The 22,110-nt window shown below is 34.0% G+C and overlaps 1 protein-coding gene across 2 annotated transcripts; it reads right to left on the bottom strand.

The window, feature by feature from the left end:
- Window positions 1-238: 238 nt before the first annotated feature.
- Window positions 239-17,566, bottom strand: LOC107782930 (integrin-linked protein kinase 1-like). Of its 2 annotated transcripts, XM_075253482.1 has the most exons (12): window positions 16,764-17,566; window positions 15,542-15,616; window positions 15,362-15,466; window positions 14,564-14,649; window positions 12,533-12,653; window positions 12,209-12,288; window positions 11,991-12,053; window positions 11,764-11,882; window positions 7,915-8,000; window positions 7,528-7,649; window positions 6,144-6,275; window positions 239-575 (listed from the first exon to the last, which is right to left on the bottom strand). In XM_075253482.1, exons 1-12 carry the CDS (start codon window positions 17,190-17,192, stop codon window positions 569-571), a joined length of 1,425 nt encoding a protein of 474 aa, XP_075109583.1. In that variant the 5' UTR covers window positions 17,193-17,566; the 3' UTR covers window positions 239-568. The 2 variants fall into 2 exon arrangements, with proteins under 2 accessions (XP_075109583.1, XP_075109584.1); XM_075253483.1 differs by lacking the exon at window positions 15,362-15,466 and having other exon boundaries at window positions 16,764-17,548.
- Between the last annotated feature and the right edge of the window lie 4,544 nt (window positions 17,567-22,110).

Raw genomic sequence — 22,110 nt, 5'->3', positions numbered from 1 at the left:
TTGAGGCCTATGTCAGCCTTTTTATACGGTTTTAATTTTCCGAAAACTGTATATCTTAGAAGCCATCGCGCGTTGATTTGATTTATAGGATAAGCTAGAATTTATCTTGCTTGTAATTTGTTCATTTACGTTTAAGTCTTGTTCTTATTTGAGCCAATACGTGCTTGTTGAAATGACCCTTTCCTTTTTTGTTGGTTTATTATTCTTCTTTTGTGAACATTTTAATTTGTTTTCCATGAATTATAATTCAAAGATATATTGATTATACAGAGCAAATATGTTGTTTATAGTATAATAATTACAATATAGATTTAAAAAATTGAGAATGAAAAACACAGTGTTATCAGTGGCTCGTGGAAGAAGTGATACAATCAGAGTTCCAACTTAATCAGAACTCCAGTTACTCAAAACTAGAGAAGCATTGTGCCTGAAGTTTTAATTCTTGTTCCAATCACTCACCCAAGAGAGCAGAGGGCTTAGTATGATAGCATAATTTGCCATACATTCACATTATACCACAAGAATCTTGGTAAATATTCTTCATGACTGCATCTCAATTATTTGCACTCTATAACCTGCACCAAGAAATTCATATATGACATGTTCCCTGTTATCTACCTCTATTGTGTTGTCACAAAATATTGCACTCAGAAATGGAAAAGAAAAATAAACATGCATACTTAGGCCAAGTTTAACATTGACACAACTTCTGCAGAGAACTTGATATTAGAACGGCGACGCGCTTGATAATGCAAGTCCATTTAGAAAAACAGACTTTATATCATATGATACTTTTAAAAGTTAGGTAAAAGACTACTCGAATATACAGCTTCATCAAACTACTTATAACTTGCCGGCACTCAAGTCAGTAATGTGTTTTGCATGGATAAGTTTGCCGGTTTACATTGTTACAGTTAATTTAAAAACCAGACTGAGGGAAAGAGAAAGAGAAAGAGTGTGTGAATGTCAAAAATCTAACGGTTGTAACTGTTGAAGTTTGGCAAAATGCCAAAGTCCCACATCGGTTGGGAGTTGAGTTTGGGGGGATTTTCCCCCTATAAAAGAAGGTCTAATGTTTAGGATTTAAATACACCTCTCATTTGCCTTCTCATCTGTTTAAGGCATTTGTATCTTCTCTCTTTAGTATCATTTCACTTGTATTTTTGGAGTGGAATAAAATATTGGTTGTGTCCGAGGAGTAGGCAAAATTAGCCGAACCTCGTAAATTCTGGTGTTCCTTTTATTGTTGCTTTATTGTCTTATTTATTATTTGGTGGCTGTCATAATTTTTGGTATAGTAGTTGTGACTTATTCACACTATATACATTTGGCTTCCGCAACAATTGGTATCAGAGCCAAGGTACTGTCTAAGTATGCTCTGTGGTTGCAGCATAGTCTGATCTTCCACATCAGAAAAGATTTATCTTGGTAACTGAGTCAAGGTTCTGTCTGAGTATGCTCTGTGGTTGCAGCTTAGTCTGATCTTCTACATCAGAAAGGAAATAATCTTGATTTGTGTCGTCAGCTATTAAATAATATTTGTGTCAAATATGGGAGACAATAAACAAGAAGAATCTACATCAAGTGTCAACAATACGTCATCATTGACATCTTCGCTTATGACAAGAATTGTGTCAAATGCGAAATTTGCGGTAGAAATTTTTGACGGGTCCGGGCATTTTGGGATGTGGCAAGGCGAGGTTCTAGATGTCCTTTTTCAACAAGGGCTAGATCTTGCCATTGAAGAAAAAAGACCAGATGTTATTGGAGAAGAAGATTGGAAAATTATCAACCGTGTTGCTTACGGTACCATTCGATCCTTCCTTGCTAGAGAGCAGAAATATCCATACACAAAGGAAACTTCTGCAAGTAAATTATGGAAAGCACTGGAGGATAAATTTTTGAAGAAAAATAGTCAAAATAAATTGTACATGAAGAAGAGACCGTTTCACTTCACCTATGTTCCTGGTACCACGATGAATGAACATATCACCAGTTTCAATAAGTTGGTCACAGATTTGCAAAATATGGATACAACTTATGATGATGGTGACTTGGCCTTGATGTTGTTGGCGTTACTTCCTGATGAGTACGAGCACCTTGAAACTACTCTACTCCATGGAAATGACGAAGTTTCTCTTAGAGAAGTTTGTTCGGCTTTGTACAACTTTGAACAAAGAAAGCGAGAAAAACAGAAGGGCGGAGAAGGAGAAGCACTATTTGTGAGGGGTCGTCCTCAAAATCAAACGAGGACAAAGAAAGGAAGATCCAAGTCAAGATCCAGACCCAGCAAAGATGAATGTGCCTTTTGTCGAGAAAAAGGGCACTGGAAGAAAGACTGTCCGAAGTTGAAGAATAAGGCCAAACATAACAATGGAAAGGCCATTATGGATTCAAATGTAGCTGATTGTGATGATTCAGACTTCTCATTAGTTACAACAGAGTCATCAACATCATCAGACATATGGTTGATGGACTCGGCTTGTAGCTATCATATGTGTCCCAACAGGGACTGATTCGTGGAATTTCAAGAAGGAGAATATGGAGTCATCCACACAGCGGATAACAGCCCTCTTACCTCATATGACATTGGTTCAATACGATTAAGGAACCATGATGGAATGATCAGAACATTAACAGATGTTCGATATGTACCGGATTTGAAGAAGAATCTCATCTCTGTGGGAGCCCTAGAATCAAAAGGGTTCAAAATCATTGCAGAAAATGGAGTGATGAGAGTATGCTCCGGTACACTAGTGGTAATGAAGGCTAATCGGAAGAATAATAATATGTACCGCTATCGTGGCAGTACAGTTATTGGGACAGCGACAGTGACATCCAGTGACGACAAAGAGGCAGAAGCAACCAAGCTATGACACATGCGCTTGGGACATGCTGGAGGAAAATCCTTGAAAACTCTATCAGATCAAGGATTGTTAAAAGGAGTAAAGTCTTGCAACTTGGAGTTTTGTGAGCATTGTGTTAAAGGGAAACAGACAAGGGTTAAATTTGGTACAACGATCCATAATACTAAAGGCATTTTGGATTATGTATACTCTGATGTTTGGGGTCCTTCCAAAACACCTTCATTGGGTGGGAAGCACTATTTTGTAACCTTTGTTGATGATTTTTCCCGAAGAGTATGGGTGTATACAATGAAGAGCAAAGATGAAGTGTTGGGAATTTTTCTCAAATGGAAGACGATGGTGGAGAATCAAACAGGCAAGAGGATCAAGTGTATTCGCACAGACAATGGAGGTGAATACAAAAATGATCGTTTCAATAAGGTTTGTCAAAATGATGGCATCGTCCGACACTTCACTGTCAGACATACACCACAACAGAATGGAGTGGCAGAACGTATGAACCGGACCTTGCTGGAGAAGGTACGGTGTATGTTGTCCAATGCTGGCTTGGGCAAAGAATTTTGGGCTGAGGCAATTACATATGCATGCCACCTCATTAATCGTCTACCATCTGCTGCTATTGATGGCAAGCCACCATTTGAAAAATGGTATGGAAAGCCTGCTGTAGATTATGACTCTTTGCACGTGTTTGACTCAACTGCATATTACCATGTGACAGAGTCAAAATTGGATCCAAGGGCAAAGAAGGCTATTTTTATGGGAATTACTTCTGGAGTCAAAGGATATCGCTTATGGTGTCCTATGACAAAGAAAGTAATATTCAGCAGGGATGTTATCTTTGATGAATTTGCTATGGTAAATAAGGTAACAGAAGATACCAAACAAAATGAAGGTGCTTCTAAGCAGGTGGAGTTTGAGGGAAAATTTATTTTTCCTACACAAGAAGCAGAGGAGGAAACAAATGAAGATTACCCTCTGGAAGGAGAGCCAGTAGAGGAGATTCCAACTCAGGAACCTCAACAACAACTTGAATCAATAGCAACCAGCAGACCAAAAAGAACAATAACGAAACCTGTTCGTCTCATAGAGACAGTTGCTTGTGCAACCTCAATTGTAGCTGATGATGTTTCTACCACTTATAAAGATGCTGTCCAAAGTTCAGAAGAAGATAAGTGGAGGATTGCCATGAATGATGAAATACAGTCCCTTAATCAGAATCATACATGGAGATTGGCCAATCTCCCGAAGGGAAAGAAAGCAATTGGGTGCAAATGGGTATTTGCAAAGAAGGAAGGATTTCCTAACCAAGTAGATGTTCGCTACAAAGCAAGATTGGTGGCCAAAGGATATGCTCAAAAGGAGGGAATTGATTACAATGAAGTGTTTTCTCCAGTTGTAAAACATTCCTCCATTAGAATTATGTTGGCTTTGGTAGCACAATTGGATTTGGAACTAGTTCAGATGGATGTAAAAACTGCGTTTTTACATGGAAACTTGGAGGAGGAAATCTACATGACTCAGCCAGAAGAATTCAAAGTTGCTGGAAAAGAAAATATGGTGTGCAAACTTGAAAAATCGTTGTACGGATTGAAACAATCTTCTAGACAATGGTACAAGCGATTTGACGAGTTTATGTTGCGGCAAGGGTACAAGAGAAGCAAATACGATCATTGTGTGTATTTGCACAAGCTTAAAGATGGTTCTTTTGTATATCTTCTCCTATATGTTGATGATATGTTGATAGCTTCCAATAATTCGGAAGAAATTGATAAGTTGAAGATTCAACTGAAGAAGGAGTTTGAGATGAAGGATTTGGGTGAGGCAAAGAAAATTCTTGGCATGGAGATAATTAGAGATAGACGTTCAAAGAAACTCTGTTTATCTCAAAAGGAATATTTGAAGAGAGTACTTCAACGTTTTGGCATAGATGACAAGACTAAGCCAGTTAGTACTCCACTTGCTTCCCATTTTAAGCTAAGTACTACTATGTCGCCAATGGATGAAGCTGAACGAGAGTATATGTCAAAGTTACCATACGCAAATGTTGTTGGTAGCTTGATGTATGCAATGGTTTGCACAAGGCCTGACATTTCACAAGCTGTTGGAGTTATTAGCAGATATATGCACAATCCAGGGAAGGAGCATTGGCAAGCTGTGAAGTGGATTCTACGGTATATTCATAATACTGTAGATGTCGGGTTAGTTTTTGAGCAGGAAGACAATCAGTCTGTAGTTGGATATTGTGACTCAGATTTTGCGAGTGATCTGGACACACGAAGATCAACTACTGGTTATGTGTTTACTTTTGCAAAGGCACCAGTTAGTTGGAAGTCTACTTTGCAGTCAACAGTTGCTTTGTCTACAACAGAGGCAGAATACATGGCTATTACAGAGGCTGTGAAGGAGGCAATTTGGCTTCAAGGATTGCTAAAGGAGCTTGGTGTTGAACAAAAAGGTATCACAATTTTTTGTGATAGTCAAAGTGCTATTCAATTAGCGAAGAACCAAGTTTATCATGCAAGGACGAAACATATTGATGTTCGGTATCATTTCGTACGAGAAATCATAGAAGAAGGAGGAGTCACGGTGAAGAAAATTCATACTACGGAGAATCCTGCTGATATGCTGACAAAGGTGGTGACTGCGATCAAGTTTCAACATTGTTTGGATTTGATCAACATTGTTGAACACTGAAGATTGAAGATGAAGACACAACAAAATTTGTTATTGAGAGAGAATTGAAGATGTGAAATTTTGCCAAGGTGGAGATTTGTTGAAGTTTGGCAAAATGCCAAAGTCCCACATCGGTTGGGAGTTGAGTTTGGGGGGGATTTTCCCCCTATAAAAGAAGGTTTAATGTTTAGGATTTAAATACACCTCTCATTTGCCTTCTCATCTGTTTAAGGCATTTGTATCTTCTCTCTTTAGTATCATTTCACTTGTATTTTTGGAGTGGAATAAAATATTGGTTGTGTCCGAGGAGTAGGCAAAATTAGCCGAACCTCGTAAATTCTGGTGTTCCTTTTATTGTTGTTTTATTGTCTTATTTATTATTTGGTGGATGTCATAATTTTTGGTATAATAGTTGTGACTTATTCACACTATATACATTTGGCTTCCGCAACAGTAACACCATAAAAGAAAGCAATTTCAATTCTAGCAGAAGTTATCTATGGTGCTGAATCTTTTCTTCTAGGTCAGAGGACCTTTACATAAAGTAAACAACTGAAAAGATAAAGATGCAGAATATGCAAAGTTGTGTATTGGAAGCATTACCAGGGAAGCTTTAAAGTATCTTTCAACCATCCATGTTTCGAGCAGTTTGCAACAATTTTATCCATGCGCACAATTATCTCTGAAAATGTCGGCCGAACAAAAGAATCTAGATGCCAACATTCTTCAATCAACCTAGATATCCAGTAAAGTGAGTAAGAGAAACACAAAAATCACCACTGAACTTATGCTAAAGTAATAAGATTAAAAAAAACAATGAGATACAAGAGCCTTGTTAGTGTCAGATGATGGTGAGGGAAGACGGCCAGATTGTGCAAAATCTTGTTGTTATACACTTTACGATTCATAAAATATAAGGAAATATAAAATAAGGCAATGCACAATATAAAGCTGGGCATCTTATCATCAGATAGATGAACACAGGAAAATGAATCATCATCCAGAATGAAATGCCCAAGAACTTCAAAAAGCTCTGGTAGGAAAAGTAGTCAAATTGGAGTAAGATAAGCGGACGTAACATAATACTGGACTAAGCAATCAGATAGGACCCACCCCAGAAGCCGAAAAAAACCTACACATTACTTCCGTAAAACAAAACAGCAAAGAACAATCCTTTTCTGAATTCTTTTGCAAAAAGTCATATGCTTTAGAAGCAGTGCTGTAGCCAAGAATCTCGCCAAGGGTATTCAAACTTTAAGAAAGTCGACAATCTTTTTATTTTATTTTTATGAATGGGTGCACCGAAAATTTTAAATCAAACCACACAACATTTAGTTAAACAATTAAAACACTTGTAATAGAACGATAATTTTATTAATCAAACCTAACATAAAACAAGACAACAAAAGAAATTTTACTAATAAAAAGTAAGCATAGAAGAGTCGAGAGGGTCTGTAGTATGTAAAGGAATTTTGTGAAGAATTTTTTGTAAAGCTTGACTTCTAAATTATAAAATTTGTTTAAGAAACAACTTTTAAGAGTAGTTGTTTGTATAAATACACAGACTTTGTGTTTTAAGAGTTATTTATTAGGAATTCTTTCAGATTGAAAAAGAGTCAAATAGACCACACATAGTGGTCTCCATTTTGTTTTGGCAAACAAAATGAGCAGATAAAAATGTTTGGACAGGGATTCAAGCCCGTGACCAACACCTCACTTTAAACACCTTGGACTGCTGGATTACCTCGCTCAAATGTATTAAGGTGCTCAAAATATAATATATAGCCATATAAAGTAATATTTGACCTATATACATAGTATTTTTATTCGGTGAAGGGTGTTGTTACCACCCTTGGCATAGTGTGGCCTATGCCACTGATTAGAAGTACTGATTAGTACATGATGTTGCTACTCTATAACTCCATACAAACTGCAAAAGACCAGATGCATCCGAGTATTTAAAAGAAAAATTAACAGCTGGGCTTACTCTTTAAGGTCCGGCGGATACTTAGATTTTGACTTGAATGATGGTCTTTTACCCTCTTTGCACATCAATCTAGCAGCCTCTTCAGGTGATTTGGGATGAAAAGGTGGTGTTCCCTCCATCATCTATACCCAACAAAGTTTAACTAAAACTCAGAGTAAACTAAATCATTCATGTCACAAAGTGTTCCAAAAACAAGGAATCTAAAATAGTTTGTATTAGGTCGGCAGAATTGACTAGAGTTTTCTGAAAACAAAATAGAAAAGAAATACAAGCAAAAGAAGAATGTTTGAATTCTATTACATACAGTGATGTTCCGATTAGCTAAAATAATTATGCAGCAAAAAGAAATGCAACCATAAGTTAAATGATCTGAAATTGAATTGGTACCTCATAAAGTAATACTCCAAAAGCATATACATCCACACTTCTATCAAATATTTCATCTTTATAAATCTCAGGTGCTGTATAGGGACCTACAAGTAACAAGAAAGAGAATGTAATAGTCAACAATTGCGTTGCAATTACAGTTCCTCCTGTCATGAAATAAGAATACATTTAAGTCCATCACCTGAAGTTTTTACAGCGGACACTAATATCAAACTAGAAGGCTCTTTTTCTGCCTATTATTTTGATTAAATTATGTGTTCTCAATAATGCTGCTCGGTGGGCCGGGCCTGAACCGGACCGGACCGGGCCCGCGGTCCTAACGGGCCTGGTGGGCCGGTCCTAGGTGGGCCGGTCTTGGTGGGCCTCCTGAGCCCGTCACGGGCTGGTCTTCAAGGTTGAGCCCACGATCCCGGGACCGTTTAGCCCGGGACCGGCAGGCGGGCCTGGCGGGCCCAACGGCTATTTTTTTAAATAAAAAAAAAAATTCTCCATCGGCCATATTTAAAATCTAGCCGTTTGGGCTGAAAATATGACCGTTTTTAAGTTAAAAAAATGGCCATTTGGCCCCCAAACTTTATTTTAACCCCAAACTTTATATAATTACACTTTTCCCCATTTCTCAACTATAAATACCCCCTCATTCTTTCATTTTTATTCACCAATTCATCAATATCTCTCAATATCTCTCAATCTCTCTCAATCTCTCTACTACAATTACTTAATTTATTGTTGAAATTTCGTGAAAAATTGTGAAGTTGTTGAATTGAAGTTTTCAAGTGTTCAACGATTTTCAATTTTCAAGAAGTTGTTCGGCAATCCGGTAAACTCGTTTCAACTCTTACGTTTTTAGAATATATTTTTGTGTGGTTTAGTTTGCATAATTATAATTAATATGGCATTTACTTTGAAAAAAATGTTTGGTAAAGGAAAAGATAAAACCGGTGAAAGTAGTGGCCAACCAACTACCCTTCCCCCGGCTCCCCGACCTAGAAAAGATAAGCAAGTTGAAAGTAGTCGCCAACCTAGACGTCCTCCTCCTTCCGTAATTCTTGATAGTGATCACCCTTGTTTTCAATTTACCGATAGTGAATTTTATCATAATGTTGCACCAGGTGATATATTAGATGATGAAATTATGAATGCTCTTTATCCTAATGAAACCATCTTAGAAAATAATGAGGAAAATGAGGATGATGATGAAACTCAAGCACCGAATTTAGATGATACACCTACTAGTCCTCTTAATAACCCAAGTGATGCACCGGTCGACCCATTTAATTCTGCTTACAACAACACTAAATCCTGCATTTACTAATATTTTCCATGTTAGATGTATTTGTCATATTTATCATTTAATTGTCGGTGATGGTATGCGAATATTAAACATAGAAATTGAAAAGGTTAGAATGACTCTTAATTGGCTTTTTTATTCAAACCGTAGAAGTAGACTTAGAGAGTATTTTAAAAAATGTGATGAATATGGCCTTAGAGAAAGAAAGGTTCCTAAACCTTGCCCGACTAGATGGAATTGTATGTACGAAAGTTTAGTAGTAGCATATGAATATAGAAACTCAATTAATGCAACGTTTAATTCTCGGGTAGGTGGTGAAGATGATGATGAAATGCTTACCACTCAAGATTGGACTAATGTTAAAATTCTTTTAGATTTTTTAGAACATTTTCAAATTGCAACAAATGCATTTTCTGGGCAATATTATCCTACTATTTCAAACTGTTTAGTTTATATTGCAGCACTATCTGATTTGTTTGTTGAATTTAGTGAGGGTGGGGATATTTATGAACTTGCTATAAATGAAATGAAACAAAAGTTTAAAAAATATTTTTTTCCTATCCCTCCTATTTATGGTCTTGCTGCAATGCTAAATCCTACAATGAAATTGGGAGGTCCTCATTTTTGGTATTCAAATATTTATAAGGCTTTAGATCTTTCAAATGAGGAAATTGCGACACTTGCAGATGCAAAAGCTTCAATTAAGATTAACGCTCAAACAGTTTATAATGCTTATCAACTTGCCTTAGAGCATGCTAGGCCAACTATTCCAACCCCTACTTCGTCTAGCTCACAATCCTCTAAAAGAGTTGCGGGCTTAAAAGCTCTTAAATCTTGGACGGAGTTCAGGGGGTCTCAAGGTGAAAATTATGATGAAACTTCACATCTAAATGAGCTTCAAGTTTATTTGTCTCAGGGACTTGAAAAGGAGAATCCAGACGGCTCTTTTGATCTTTTGGAATGGTGGAAGGCAAGGGAAAAACATTTTCCTGTTCTTGCAAGGATGGCTCGGGATATTTTATCAATTCAAGCTTCAACTGTTGCATCAGAGAGCGCTTTCAGTCAAGCAAGACTGCAAATAGGTGATCATAGAGCGTCTATGAGGGATAGCTTGGAAAAATCAGTATTGTTTAGAGATTGGATCCGCTCGGAAAGAAGAAACTTTGGAATTGCAGAAGCACAACCGGCGATAGATGAAGCTTATGAAGAAATGATAGCGGAACTTGCGGAGGATTCGGCTTCGCCCGGAAGTGGTGATGAACAAGCTTCTTTTCCACCACCACCAACGCAACCTCCTCCGAACCTTGAAGGATTTATGAGATTTGTTAGAGATAATACATAGAATAATATGTAACTTGTATTTTGGCACATCTTCCTTAGTTTTTTTCCTTCTAATGGTGGTATTAGTACCTTGTTGTGCTCATTCCATTGGGGGAAGGATGACTAAGAAAGATATGTCATTTTTTGGTAATAAAATTTATTGCTTCTACCCATGAGCTTCTTTTCGCAATATTTCTTTGTCTATACTTAGAATTATTTATAAGCTACAATATATACATAATATACAATATATATACTACAAGAAAATATATAAGAGAATATATATACATAAGATACAATATAATATACTACAAGAAAATATATTATGCGAAAATATATACATAATATACAATATATATACTACAAGAAAATATATTATGCGAAAATATATACATAATATACAATATATATACTACAAGACAATATATTATGCGAATATATATACATAATATACAATATATATACCAAGCTCTTAAATATATTATGCGAATATATATACATAAGATACAATATATATACTACAAGAAAATATATAAGAGAATATATATACATAAGATACAATATAATATACTACAAGAAAATATATTATGCTACAATATATACATAAGATACAATATATATACTACAAGAAAATATATTATGCGAATATATATACATAAGATACAATATATATACTATAAGAAAATATATAAGAGAATATATATACATAAGATACAATATAATATACTAAAAGAAAATATATTATGCTACAATATATACATAATATACAATATATATACTACAAGAAAATATATTATGCGAACATATATACATAAGATACAATATATATACTAAAAGAAAATATATAAGAGAATATATATACATAAGATACAATATAATATACTTCAAGAAGTGATATTTATGCATGACAATTTAGTGTTTTACTATTGTTTTGTTATTTTCTTTTTCATCAAGCACTTTAATAATTAGATATACATATATACTACATATATATTTTTAATATAGCCATGATACTACAAGAAATTGTCTAAAAATAAAATATAAAAAAGCCCGCTAGGCCCGCGAAGCCCACGAGCCCGGCCCGTTAAGCACAGGACCATGTGGGCTTAGGCCCGTCACGGGCCGGTTCCACCCATTAGGCCCACGAAGCCCGGGACCGCGAGGCCCGGCCCGTTAGGCCCACTAAGGCCCGGGCCCGGGACAAAATACAGCATTAGTTCTCAAATTTAAATATTTACTTGCACGGTCAATGCCTTGAGGCTGCGCCAACTTTGCTTTGTCAGGTGAAATGTTTGACAATCTTATCAAACCAAATCCTGCAACTTTCAATAGACCTCCATTGTCCAGCAAAATATTTCTGGCACCTTACAAAAATTACAAACATTAAAAGAAGTAGATATCTCAATGAGTGCACTGAAAAAGATCATTTAACATCTGAGAATCATAAAGCATTTAGTTTCCTTACTTTGGCATTAAAAGACAATGGATAATTGGGTCTGGTTTACATTCATGAAGATAATTCATGCCCCTGAAAATCAGGATCATATGTCATAACCAGGATGCAGCCAAAGAAAGTAGATCGTCTTATCAGCATAAAAAATTAAAAATTAAAAATAACAAAAGAATTCTCGAGTGTACTAATAGAGCCTTTTTTTTAGTATGCATGAAAGAGAACAGACTTGCCTAGCAATATCAAGTGCAAATCTTAGAACCTTAGAAGCAGAAAGACGTCCCTTCTTCTGAAGATAGCTACCCAAATCACCCTGTAAATCAACAATAAATGAAAAGCCTAGCCAAGAAATAAGTAAAGCGCATAAAATTGATAAGAATGAAAAACACATCATGAGAGAGATCGCAACATAAAATTGAATGTACTATTGATGTAAGAGCTGATCAAAATATTTTCTCAATATTATGCATGCATAATAATATACAAAATTTGGTGTCTAGGTGGATAGAGTGAAGAAGGGATTTTGTGGGGAACAAGGTGAGATAGAGAGAGCTTACACTTGGATGGTACTCTAATACTATCATCATTGGAATATTTTGTGTAACGGCTCCAACAAACTGAACCACATTAGGATGCCGTACTTTTTCCAGCAAAGTTAATTCATGTTTGAAAGCATTTCTGCATACGAAGGATATGGACTTAAGGCACATTAATATCAAGAGAAGAAACAGTTTACTGAACAACAAGAATTTACGAATCCTAAATAACAACTCAAAAAGTGATTTGTCCAAATGTGAAGCCAAAAGAACACATCAAAAAAAGAATTTGAGAAGCTACACGGCCTAATAATGAAAAAATTGGTTCTGCAAGGAGAAAAATGTGAATTATGTACAAGACTGCAGCTTTAAGAAGTCCGATCTCAACCCCAAAAAATTCTCCCCAACTACAAAAAGTTCTCATCAACCGTTAGACCAAGATATATTTCAGAAGATAGTCTAAATGATCTTATTATAATATAGTAAAACTAAAGTAGCGGTTCTGTCCGCTCTCATGAATCAAGGCACTTGGATATAATGCATCTCCCCTGAATCACTTCAATGTCTGGGTGCAACTTTGTGGCAATCACACATGAATGAAAATAATAAGTTTTTCTTAAATTAGACAGGCACCAGAAAAAGGATAGTGTACGCAGTTTCATTTTCGGCAAACTGACGACCATAGCTAGTGGCAGTAAAATAAAATCAAAGAAGCTTGGTATGTATGCAACCAAAATTTGGAATTCACAGAAATGTTAGGATGAATAAGGTAAACTACACAAGGAGGCTGTCACAAACAACATATGTGAGCATCGACTTATTATGTATTATACTATTATGCTACAACCCGAGTTCGAGGAACCCCAGCCTACATAACTAGGGTGCAGAAAATTCAAAGAAGCTTATAGAATTATGCATTCCAAATTTCTGGTTTTAGGGAAATGTTAGGATGAAATTGGGGAAATGCCTAACAAGAAGGCCACCAAAAGTACCAGGTGTGATACTCATTCCTCAACTTATTACATATTACTACAAACCCAAGATGCATTCCATGAGCTAAATCTGCCAGCATTACAGAAACATATGAATATAACGAGTATTTATCTACTAGGCTGGATTTCCTTTTGCGATGCACAATTTCATCTTTCTATCACTTTAGATGCTCAAAAGGATAAGATTCATGGATAAAGACCTTGCAGTATGCTATACATTGGGATTCACATAAATGAAACTCTATGACCGGATGATCAGAAGGAAATGCACCGCTATATTTTTGACAGATGTATTTCCAGCTTCTTCAGGGATTTTGGTTTTCTTATGAAAATTTCATAAAGTCACCTACAAGCCATCCAATACCGTGTTCACAATCTACCAAGCATAAAAGAGCAAAGAACCACCTATTAACTGTAAATAACTACGTTGCTCGGATTCTTCAAAAATGCCTCGGTGTTCATGTTGAATCCTCCAAAGTTCAGCATTTTTGGAGAGTACCAGCAATATAGGTAAATAAAGGTCAGTGTTAGATTTAAGCACACATAATGATGTCATCAACTCGTCCACAAGATTGTTTTATAACAGAATGCAACTTAGTGGAACAGCCTGCTTAATCAAACATGAAAGTACTCCAAGATGTCTTGATTTCTTTTGCTGGACAATTGCTTGTTGACTAACACTAGGAAACTTTTCCTAGTTTTCTTAGCCAGATTCCTTCAAACAATAAGCCTCAAAGTTAATATTAGCAGTCTAGGCTTCGTGTATAGACACAGAAAATAAGTCCAAACGGGATACATGAAATGTCACCCAAGTGAAAGTGAAGAAAACAAACGGTTTCAACATGTGAAAACCAACCTAAGCTGGATAAAACATCTACCAAATCTGTACCGCGAATTTAATAACCAGATCAATGTATCATGTCAAAGCTTGCTAGTTACAGAGGATCAGGCAACATGGTTACTAGCTGAAGTCAAAATAGAAGAATATTTCCCAATCAGAGAACAGAGTGGCCTATGGGCGTGAAATAGAAGATTAACTGAAAATACGTTCACAACATACATGGTTTCGGGGTCTGAATAGCTATCCTTGTCAAGTATCTTGACAGAAACTTTTGTCCCATTCCATTTAGCAACTTGATATGAACCCTGTCAAAAGTAAAAAGAAAGTTGCAGCGAAGTTGTTGAGAAAAGACTGAAAATTAGCTGTGCAAAATCAAGCACGAAATCCATGAAGAGGCTATGTCACAAAACACAAGAGGAGAGGCAAGTGACCACAGATATTTCATAGCTTTCTTCAGGAAGCAAAGCAGGAAATAAATGTTCAAAAGTTTGCAAAAAGTTAGAAATTTGAGGTGAGGTCTCCTACGATAGTTGGAATCTTAACTCGCTGCAAATGAGCTATGTTTGATGACATAATTGGATTAAGAAGTTTCACCAATTCACAAGCTGAATACTTAAAAGTAGACCTAAAATTTCAGAGTTATGACAAAGTGCTCATTGCAACCATCAGAAGTTAAAGAGGATAAACTAAATCTGATTTTAGATAAACATGTAGTAAGATGATCTCCTGGTTATGTATGGAACGAGGCATAGCAGCAGTAGTCAATCTCTTCTGTAGAAAAATTGCAGCACCATCCATTTCAATTTTAGTTCACGACCGGAAGGCTGCATCTTCGAACATGGGTTACTCCTTACTACAACGTATACAGTTCTTCTAGTGAAAATCAAACAGCTTACCATTATAACTTCTGAAAGTTTCTTATACTACGCATACTGCACACATGGCATTTAATGCTTTTATCATTTATCAAAATTAAAACGTCCCACTGCTTATTTTGAAATCTTAGATACACCTTACCTTCGAGATTCCATCCCTTTTCCGGATTTGAAGCTCAAGTGGATTGAGTTCATATTCTGGAACTTCTCGAGGATTTGCTACAGTCATTGGTGTGTTTCTGGTTTTCTAGCAACATGACTTATACTCAGCGCCATATTACAATAAAACTCACTCTAACCAGAAAATTATCTTCCCACTTACCGGGATTTTGGCCCCCCGGGCTTTTAAGATATTGTAAACTTCAACATTTCCATAGTATTTCGCATCAGCTGCAGCCTGCATTATGCATTTGAATACTTATAAATAGTATTTGTCAGATGCAAAGAGATAAATAAAATTGAAAAATAAAGAGATATATAGTCTGTAAATGTCACAGGTTTGCATTTTTCCCTCTCAAGTAAGATTTGTTGAAGCCACTTGAACCTTTTTTTATTCTGTAAGACCTAGTAAGTCCTTTCTCATCTTATGCCAACAAAATTTTCTAGTTCCTCTAGTCCTTCTCATGATTATTCACAAATCAGGGAAGAAACTAGCAACAGAATAGTTTTCCAGGCAAACCAACTTTTGTTCCCCATAGATTCACAGTTGCTAAAGTTTCTGAAGAATCGAAACTTTGTTCCACACCCCTTATTCATATTTCCTCGATATAAATCTAAAGTTACAATTTTCCATATTTACTTGAACCAAGATTTCATCAATTATCAGGGACAATATATCAAGGAGAATAGCAAACAACAATAAATAAATAAATAAAATATTATCATATTTCGGGTTCATTGTCGTGCAAATGTTGATTGAAACAAGTGATAAGAGTAACAGCAGTAAAAATGACTTACACCCCTAAGTGAGAAAGATATTTTCACATTAAATTTTACATAATTCAAGGTAAGATCCAATTTTTTCTCCATCCCAATTTATGCGGATGGTATTTCCTTTTTAGTCTATCCTAAAACGAACAGTACATTTCCATATTTCTAGCGATACAAATGTAGTTCTTAATTTAGACAACAAGTTCTAAATTTTTCTTCTTTTTTTTTTCTTAAACTTTACATTAAGTCAAACACCATCATATAAAATGGAGTAAAAGACGTATTAATCTTCGTCATACCAAAGACAATATATCAAACATTTAGAAGTTTACGATCCAAAAAATGGTAAAAATAGTACTCCCTCCGTCTCAATTATCTGTCGTGATTTAAAAAAATAGTTTTCTCAAATTATTTATCACTTCAAGACAAAATTAATTATATTTTTCTCATTGTACCTTGATAGTAATTGTTCTTGAAAACGGAGATAACGACTAAATATTCAACTGAGAGGTCATATCTTAAGACATAAATAAGGGTAAAATATTCCAATATCCCTTGTAATTAACATTTTCTAATAATTTAAGACAGAGGGTAATTAAGAAAGAAAAGTGTACCGTGCTTCCCCAACGATCACGGGCATCAAGATTAGCCTTCCGACTCAACAAAAGCTTCACAACTTCTACATGTCCTTCACACGCAGCAATATGCAGAGCAGTCCTTCCATCTAAATCAATGCTATTCACATCAACATCATCTTCATCTAACAAATCCTTCACGCCTTTCACGTCTCCTTTACACGCCAAAAACAACAGTTGCATCGTCGAATCCAAATTCTCCGGCACTGCATTAGTAGTCTCATTTTCTAACGATGGAATCCTCCGTATTGGATCAAGTGACGATTGCCTCCCGAAACTGAACCTCATGTTCTTGCTCTTTGGATCCAATGAATTTTGTCTCTTGAAACTGAATTTCCCGCTCAGTCGCAATGATCCTGTTGAGAATTGCCTCGATATTCCTCGTTTCAGTTGCGCTTTTACATCCATTTTCAATAATTTCACCTAAATAATTTCACCTAAATAAAAGAAGCAAAAACTATAACAATAATAATTTCAGTGAGCTCGTGAATGATCATTTCATTTACGAGAAATGGGAAAGCATTTGATGGCGAATATTTGTTCTGAAAGAATTGAAATTTTGGGAACTTAATGTTCAGAATTGAGAATGAAATTTGAGAGAGGGAGAGAGAAAGAGAGGTGCGTTACAATGGAGGAAAGGAAGGAAAGGGGGGTTTGAATTGGACATTTTCTTTCAGGTACATCACAAAGCTTCCCGGAAAATACGTTACTGTTGTTGATATATCACCTCTAATGTCAACTTGTGACAATGGTCCACTTTTTTTTTTCTTTTTCTTTTGTTTGTCTTTTCGTGAATCAACAATGTAACTTTATAGCCAGACCAAAAAAAAAACAGTAAATTTATTAGTTTTTCAAGTACATGAACAATGAAATTTGAACTAACATGCAGGAAAAAGTAATTTTCGTCTAATATGAAAATAATTATAAAAATATTCATAAAATCAATGTTTTATTGTATGAAAGATATTTACCGATACCGTTAGATTATAAATGTTATTGAATCTACAACTATGTTTTTTTGCCACACGAGTTATAAGTGTGTCATATATAGAGGCCATTTGAGTTTAACGGAGTCTATTACTCGAATGATCGCTCAACTATCTCAAATTATCTGCTAAAATCACTTTTCTTTTGTTTGTAATAACAAAGTCACTAAACTACTTCTATAGCGCTTAAAAAGTCACTTAACTAGATTTTTCAAATTTTAGATTGCTAAATACCTATTTTACTCTCTAAATTATAAACACTTATCTTCTTTTTATTTTATTTTTTAACTTTTTTATATTATGGATTTTCCTTTTTTAATTTATATTATTGACTTACCTATAGAATAGATAAATTTTATTTATAAATTAAAAAAATAAAAAGTATTTAAGCATATATAATGCTGGAATAACAAAAAAATGAGCATAGTAAAAAATTAATTAAAATAATTTATTCGTAATAATAATTTTATTATTAACAACAAAAATTTTAAAATTATTTACACAATTTAGAATGAAAGAAAATAAAGGTTGTAAAATATATATATTTTTCATGGACATAATATAAACATAATTATTTAAATAAAGGTATTTTTATAATATACATTATATATTCTTAAAAATTATTCTCAGTTATATTATTATTCCGTCATTATATGAGTTGAAAACTAATTTTTTATATTTTATTTTATAAATAAAATATATTTATTCTATAGGTAAGTCCACAATGTAGATTAAAAAGAGAACAAAATTATAGTATTTAAAAAGTTAAAAAATTAATAATTTAGAGGGTAAATAGGTATTTCACAATCAAAAATTTGAAAAATTTAATTGAGTGACTTTCTGAGTGCTATAGACATAATTAAATGACTTTGTTGTTACAAATGAAAGAAAAGTGGTTTTAGCAGATAATTTGAGATAGTTGAGTGACCATTTGAGTAATGGACTCGACTTTAACGAATTGTAAATAGTTGATGAACTTGAAGTATTGCAAAAAGATTTTTCAAGTGTTGAAATTGATTTTATAAAATAAGCAGTTATGTATTTTTATATAATGGTAACGTTATTGATGTGTTTGATAAAAAAGTACCGATAAAATATCTTTTGTTAAATACACTCAAATTAAAAGATTCTAAATTAAGAAGTATCTTCGTAAAGAAAAGAAGGAATAAGGAATATTGAATGAAGAGAAGTTAGAAGTTTATTTTAGGCATAAAATTTTGTGAATTAAAAAAAAATACTATTAAGAATAAAATAGTAGGAGTTTTGATCAAACTAAAGTGTTTATCAGTTGAAAATAATCATAAGTTGGGTGTAAATTTTATGAATTGAAAAATATTAGTAAGGATAAAATAGTAGGAGTCTTAATAAAAATAAAAGTGCTTATAAACTGAAAAATCATAAGTTGAGGGTAACCAACTTATGACTTTTGACGAATTTTAGCTTATAAGTACTTTAGGTGATTATCAAATACGTAAATAAACCAAAAAAAATATTTATAAGACAGTTGGACCAACTTATAATCTTAGTCAAACACCTTCACAATCATATATTGCTAGATAGTTTTCCTAGGCAAAAGATAGTGTGCTCAGTGCTGCTTATATAACGTTCTCAAATGCAAAAGTTGATTTCTTAAATATATAGAATAACTAAAGAATAATCTATTTTTCCGCAATGTAACAATGTGTACGTAGTGTGAATCTTAATATTATTTTCTTAATTTGTTGTAGCAATAGCAATTTGTGCTTCGTAATAGAATAATTCAAATAATCGTTATGAACGGATATATGAATTTATCATCACATACCTTCCGAACTTTTTAAAAAAAAAAAGAATATTCACTCCTCCTCCACTTCCAAAAATAAAATTTTTTCTTTACATTTTTCCAATTCATAAGGGTGCAATTTCCAGCTTACATCTTAACTCTCACTATTATTTGAATAAGATTGATCAATGTTTGATTTATTTATTTTCTTAGATTAGAAATAAAAAGTATAATTTTTAAATAATGTTATACTCTATTATTGTTATTGTTATCGTTCTATTATTATTATAATTGTTTTAGCCATTTTCGTTACTATTTATTATTATTATTATTATTATTTTTTAAAAATTAAAGGATAAGAACAATAAATCTCATTGAATTGGTCTACAACTACTTAATTGTAGATCATAAAAGCTGCCTAGATGTATCCCACAACTAACATGTTGATGCAGTCAACTTGTGAGTTGCAGCTGTCCAACATGTTTGTAAGATGTTGCCTTCCAGAATCTAAAATATCTTTTACAGATAATGAAGGTTTCCATGTCTCTCTATACATATAATTATTACTCTGAGCACGAATTTTAAGAAAAAAATGAATTCTTTTGAAATATGTGGTACTAAACAAGTTCAAATGGGGCCAAGAGTATTTGTGTGGTTATAAAAGCTTCTCATTGAGGGTAGAGTTGTAACTTTAAGCTAAATTGTTACCAAATTTAAAAAGGGTTCATTCTTTTTTGTACGGACCAAAAAGAAAATAGGTTCACATAAACTAGAACAGACGGAGTATATATAACGATGGCGACCTTTATTTTCTCTTCTTTTTGTTTGATCAATAGTTGGATTGAATTTTCCTCTGATTTAGCTTCTTTTTCATTGTTACAGAAACGCATGGAAACCTTCATTATCTGGAAAAGATATTTTAGATTCTGGAAGTCAACATCTTACAAACATGTTGGATAGCTGCAACCTACAAGTTGAAATCATAAGTCCTACGTGGACCAATGGAAGAGTGCCATGTGACTCTTTACGAAGGCCCACTTAGTCAACCAGTCAACGGTTAATGTTAGGGGCATTTTAAGACAAAAGATAACTTTGAGGACGTTTATGGTCCAAAAGGTGAAAGAAGGATATTTTAAAGGTAAATTTAATAGATTAAGGACATTTTTGGTCTTTTCATATTATATATGTAACATCTGAAAGAATAAAAACAGAGAATCAAAAGTTTGTGGATTCAAATCTGTAAAAGCATCATAGAGTTTAGTTCTTCTGTTGTATTTCATACTAATTTGTGTTGTCACTGTAAAATAGTTATTAAATCTTTTTACATGTTACATTTTATTTTATATTTTTTGCTTTTTCTTATATGGATAACTTTTTTGGGTAGTTTTATATGGATAACTAAAAATTCAATAACTTTTCTCGAAAAAATTCCAAATGTTATAATTGTTTATCATCATTAAAACTAAGTATTATAACAATTATTTAGTTTGATATTATCAACTAGAATAATCTACTAGAATAATGTTATCAATTATTATTTTGATATTATCAATTTCGATAATAGCGACAATTGGCAAAACAAAGGAGAGTCTTAGAGCAATGGTAAAGTTATATTTGTTTGACATATGCATCACGTGTTCGAGGCGTGAAATCAACCAATAATGCTTGCATTAGGGTATATTGTCTATATTACATTCCTTGGGGTGTGACCTTTCTCCGAACCCTGCATGAATGCCAAATATCTTATGCACCGAAGCTGCTTTTTTAGGGACAGATAGCAAGACATTTTAATTAAAAATGTTTTGAAAGCTAAATGATTTTTGATGTATCCCCTTTTTATTTTATCTTCTTACAAAAGTGTTTGTCTAGGTACTATGTATCCGCGGCAAATCAAATTATGTACTAAACTTAAATGTTAATAATAATTAAAAAATTAAAGTGTTGTGTATCAAATATCAATCTTAGTCTATCATTCTTTATGAGCCAACTCCACCACACTTAGTAGATCTCTTTTCCTCCTTCCAAAAGCAAAGACAGAGACAGAATGGGAGATTAAACGTGGAAGCAAATGAAAGGGGGACATAAAGAAATGAGATTGTTGCTGAATTTAAAAGACAGATATGGTGGGCCCAAACAATGCTTTTAATAATTCACTTATAATTGACTCCATTAAAACATTTTCTCTGACTGCTTCCTGACTCATGTCACTATGAGTGATAGAAAGTGACTAATTTTGATTCAACCAATTCATTTAAACAATTGATACACCTATTAAATCATTTTTATTGAACTAATTTTTTCCTTTTTATTAATTTAGTAGGACTAGTAGTTATTCAGAGAGTCAAATTTGATTGGTATCTTTTAAATATATTCTAATTGTGGTTTAGGGGTGGGCATCGGTCGGTTCGGTTTGGTTATGAATATTATCGGTTTAACATATCGGTTATCGGTTTACAAATTTGATAAACCGATAATCGAACCGATAAGATATCGGTTATCGGTTTACCCGATAAGATAACTCAATCTAGAGTTAAGCAAAAAAAAAAAAAAGACAATTCACTGGAGTTGTCTTTGCTCA

This window comes from Nicotiana tabacum, chromosome 5 (assembly GCF_000715075.1).
Source record: "Nicotiana tabacum cultivar K326 chromosome 5, ASM71507v2, whole genome shotgun sequence".
NCBI classification, from domain to species: Eukaryota; Viridiplantae; Streptophyta; class Magnoliopsida; order Solanales; family Solanaceae; genus Nicotiana; species Nicotiana tabacum.
Note: the sequence above shows the minus strand (reverse complement) of the source record. Positions and strands in the feature narration are given on the sequence as shown.

What these genes read in the sequence shown, in the direction of transcription:
- LOC107782930 (XM_075253482.1), bottom strand. Translation starts at nt 17,192, where the DNA reads ATGGATGTAAAAGCGCAACTGAAACGAGGAATATCGAGGCAATTCTCA. An exon ending in TTGGAGTATTACTTTATGAG is followed by an intron (nt 7,650 to 7,914) that starts GTACCAATTCAA and finishes TGTTGGGTATAG; the next exon opens with ATGATGGAGGGAACACCACC. An exon ending in TATCCGCCGGACCTTAAAGA is followed by an intron (nt 6,276 to 7,527) that starts GTAAGCCCAGCT and finishes CTGGATATCTAG; the next exon opens with GTTGATTGAAGAATGTTGGC.